This window comes from Corvus brachyrhynchos, unplaced genomic scaffold (assembly GCF_000691975.1).
Source record: "Corvus brachyrhynchos isolate BGI_N302 unplaced genomic scaffold, ASM69197v1 scaffold285, whole genome shotgun sequence".
NCBI lineage: Eukaryota > Metazoa > Chordata > Aves > Passeriformes > Corvidae > Corvus > Corvus brachyrhynchos.
Window position 1 is genome coordinate 258,627 of NW_008238323.1, and position 4,244 is coordinate 262,870.

Sequence of the window (4,244 nt, forward strand, 5' to 3'; positions counted from 1 at the left end):
TGCAGCAGCTCCAGTTCCTTGTGCTGTTGTTCCCCAGGGCTGGACACTGATGGGTGCCTGGGTGCCCACAGCACCTTGTCCACAGAAACTCCTTTCTTCCACCTGTGCTCAGGCTGCCAAAGTACATCTGCTCCTGTTGCTGAGTGCTACAACCCCCACCATCCTTTCCTGGCTGAGATCTCCAGCAGTTTTAGTGCTTGGGCGGGAATTATTTTCTTCCTCTTTAATCTGGATATTTCCCTGGAAACTAAAGGGGCTAAGGAGTCCTGCAAGGCCTAATCTTTTTGTGCAGCTGAGTTCAGGATCAGCAACATTAAAGTACAAGGAGATGAAAGGATTACCAGGTGTTGTAGGCAGTAGCTTAAAAAGCATGTTGCTGTCATGGTGAAACATGGAACATCTCATTTTGGGGTTGTGCAAGAGACGCAGGGTCTCTGGGGGTGCCCTGTTTGATGCTCTTCTGTATGAAGTCCTGCCTGGATCTGTGTCATATTGGACTGAAAAACTCCAGCAAAGGGGAACTGCACTTGTGTGCATCAGGTTGGAGATACCTAGCACATGTATCTTCCGGGGATTCAAAGCTGTGGAAAGCCTTTTGTTCCTGACAGCCAACATGAATTACCCAACTGTTCAGTGTTGCCTTTTGTCCTTGTGCTTTAAGTGAATTTTCATGGGTTTTGTGGTTTCTGGCTCTGCTCTGTATGCAGGAGTACTCCCTCTGGATGAAGAGCTGACTTTCAAATATCGCAAAGCATCCCTGGTGTGTTTGCCATTAAGATGTGAGGCTGAGTGCAAACTCTTGAAAATTGGCATTGACAACGTGGAATTGGAGGATAAAACCAGCCTGAGGTTGTCAGACATGCTGAGGGAGCCTGTCCTCCTGCACTTGGGTCAGCTTTCCTTGTGCTGTTTGCACGGGTGGTGATCCGGTGCCAGTGCAGGGGCTGTGGTTTTGACTGGAAACTGGAATTCCTCCCTTCCAATGGGAGCTGAGCATCAGGCCTCCTTGCTGAGGCACCCTGAGCGAAGCAGCATCACTGGCAATTTTTTTTCCCCTCCTCTGTAAAGGAAAAAAAATAACAGTTTTTCTTTAGTTGATGGCTCTGTTGCTCATTTGGGGACAAGTCAAAAATAGCATAAGGCTGCCCATATGCCAACTTCAGCAGCGTAACCTGGCTCCTCAGACACTTCAGCAGCAGGGGCTCCGTGTTTCTCTCTGTCCTCTCTGCCTCAAGGGGTGTCAGGTTTTGGGTAAAAAAGTAACTTGAATTAAAAATGAGCTGAGAAATCGCTCTGATGGTAAGAACGTGGTCTAGTTGGGAATGAGGCTGCTTTTCCAAGAGCATGAAGATGCTTAGATCAGATGAAGCTGTGGGTTTCTGTATGGTGCCTGTCACTGCTCAGAGCTGGCTAAAGGCTGTTCGTCCCAAGGTTGGCCTGAAAACAACTCAGGTATGCCCAGGCTGGTGCTTGTGGACCATCAGTGTCCACCAGGACCATGTGATGATCAGCTCAGAGCCCTTACCAGAGGGGTGACCTGTCACCTGGCAGTCTGTCATCTGAGTCCCTATAGCATTTATCACCGAGGGGCTTTTAATTTAATTTAGAGCAGGGTGTATAAGTGTTTCACAGTAGCAGGAGTTATGCTTGGAAAAGCTACAAGCCATTAAAGGAGCTGTTGTCTGTGTGTTCTCTTGTTCCTCATGTGTGTCTCTTCAGCTCTACGAATATCCCATTGACCTCCAAGGAAATGAGCTGCCCTTCCTGCGCAATCCGGACATCCTGGTGGGGCAGAACGACCTGACAGCCCTGAGCTACCTGCACGAGCCTGCCGTCCTGCACAACCTCAAAGTCAGGTTCCTCGAGTCCAACCACATCTACACCTACTGTGGTGAGTGTCCAGACCACACGTTCAGCTCCTGGAAGGTTGTGGGGCCACAGAGAAACCCCTTGAGACAATAAACCAGAGGCTGCAGCGTGAGGGAAGTCCAGGGACTGTGGGTTTGGGATGGGAGGGCGGCACGAGTGTCAACAGGATGTAAAACCAGAGGTGGTTTTGAGGACTGTGAACCGTGAACTTGCTGAGCTCATGGTCCACCTGCTCTTAGTGGGAACATTTTGTCAGATGGGTTTGAGGCCAGCCTTGCCTGTGCTTGGCAGCCCCCACAGGGAAAAAGTAGGACCTAGCAAATCAGTGAACAGCAGCATGCCAGACAGAGTGATCCTACTGGGTAATGTCCACAGCAGCTTTTCCTCCAGAAAAAATGCAAAAAACCTCCTGGCACTTCCATTTCCTTCCTTTTCTTCGTGGCTTTGGGAATCATCTAACTCCTGAATTCAGAGCAAGAGGAGGGCAGGTGTGAACTTGGGTTTGTGATTTTTGGGGAGCATGCCTTGCCAAAGCCATTTAGGATAGCGGTTACCTGTGAATGGACAGCAACAAGTTTCAACTTAAAAAACTAAGAAGAAAGGAAAGAAGGCAATTCATAGAATCCTGGACTTGTTTGGGTTGGAAGGGTTTTAAGGATCATCTTGTTCCAACCCCCTGCCACAGGCAGGGGACACCTTCTGCCAGGAAGGTTGGTCAAAGCCCCCTCTAACCTAGCCTTGAACACTTCCAGGGATAAGGCACCCACAGCTTCTCTGGGCAGCCTGTGTAAGCCCCATCCAACCTGGCCTTGGACATTTCCAGGGATCCAGGGGCAGCCACAGCTGCTCTGGGCACCTTGTGCCAGGGCCTGCCCACCCTCACAGCCAGGAATTCCTTCCCAATACCCCAGCTGTCCCTGCCCTCTGGCACTGGGAAGCTGTTTTCTGTGTCCTGTTAAGGCTGGTGTGTACAGCTGTGATTTAGTGTTGCAGTTTAGGGTTGTTGAGGAAATGCTTGGCAGGAGGAGGTGACTTTTTAAAGCTGTGCCCTGGAAATACGTACCCTCTGTAATGTTAACTTTCAGTATTTAATGATGTGCAGTGATTAACTACTGTCATAACTTGCAGCTGCACGTGTGCCTTCAGTCACCCGCAGGCCTGCTTTCACCCAAAATCAGTGAGGTTTCATGAGTGCAGCTTCTTGTGAAGGTTCATGATCATCTCAAGTGCAGCATTAATGGGCATACAGGGTTTGGGCTGTGTAGGTTTAGTTACAAAGCTCTGCCTGGGTGCAGCATACCCTGTGCTTTGGTTATAAAGTGGCTGAGAAGGGCAGGAAGGTGCTTGTCTGAAGTTAAGGACAGCTCTTCGGCTTGGTTTGCATTGCGGTTTTGGTGAGTAAGGGAAAACCAGCGTCTGACCTGAGCAGAACCGGGAAGCAAACAGGCAGGAGCAGGACTCAGAGGGTGAAGCAGCTGGGTCAATGTCCTGCAGGGACAGGTGATGTGACAGTCACCGACCTTTGCCTTTCGTGGCGGGCTAAGTCGCACTCCTGGTGTTTGCTACAAGCTGAGAGTTGCTGTTTTCCTGTAATTGGAGCATGCCTGAGCCCTGAACCTACTGGGCTGGGAGCACAACACCCGACCAGGTGCTCCTGGAGCTCCTCACAGGAACAGCTGAGACCTGCCCGACCTGAAACTCCTCAGAGGCTTTGTCAGCACCTGGATGCAGAGCAGCTCCCCGGAGCACACAGGGAGCACCACGCGTGGCTTGGCCTCTCATTAGCTCCCAGCTCACTGCCTCCTCCGGCGTGCCCAGAGCTGGAGAGGAGACAGACATTAAAGCCTCAGAGCAGGCTCTGGCATTCCTTTCCCGTGATTTGTGTATTTCAGTTTGATTTGGGTACGTTCTTTGTTAGGAGCTTTTACTTGCAACTCCAGCCAGGGAAAAGCCCGGGGTGTTTGTTTGGGTCTAGCAGAGCTTTGGTTGCACAGGAATTGCTTTTCTGTAGTGCTGGCTCAGGCTGTGTTGATCTCTCCTCACCCCTCCTGCAAAGCCTGTCTTCACACAATGGAGATTATTATATGTTTTTGCTCTTCTCACCAGTTTTGTGCGTCTCCTCTGTAGATGTACGGGGGCTTACTGCCTTGCTATCAAAGCACAGGCCTTTGAAGGAGATGCTGAGATAAGAATTATGAGCCCTTCCCCATTCACTGCTCACCTTTTTCTGTTAACTTTCAATCATCGTATTTTAAAAATCTTATTGAAGCAACTAACACAAGCCCTGAAAAGCCTGAAATATCGACCCCCTGCTTGGTTTGTGACGTACCTGCCTGTCTGTCTGCCCTAAGGTATCGTGCTGGTGGCCATCAACC

The 4,244-nt window shown here is 50.2% G+C and overlaps 1 protein-coding gene across 1 annotated transcript in view; it reads left to right on the forward strand.

The window, feature by feature from the left end:
- The window catches only part of MYO5B (myosin VB), a 148,464-nt gene that overhangs the window by 32,106 nt on the left and 112,114 nt on the right, over positions 1 to 4,244 (forward strand). The window contains exons 3-4 of the mRNA XM_017734339.1: positions 1,720 to 1,891; positions 4,221 to 4,242. Of these exons, the coding sequence (XP_017589828.1) occupies positions 1,720 to 1,891; positions 4,221 to 4,242 (194 nt within the window). The remainder of the gene's footprint in view (positions 1 to 1,719; positions 1,892 to 4,220; positions 4,243 to 4,244) is intronic.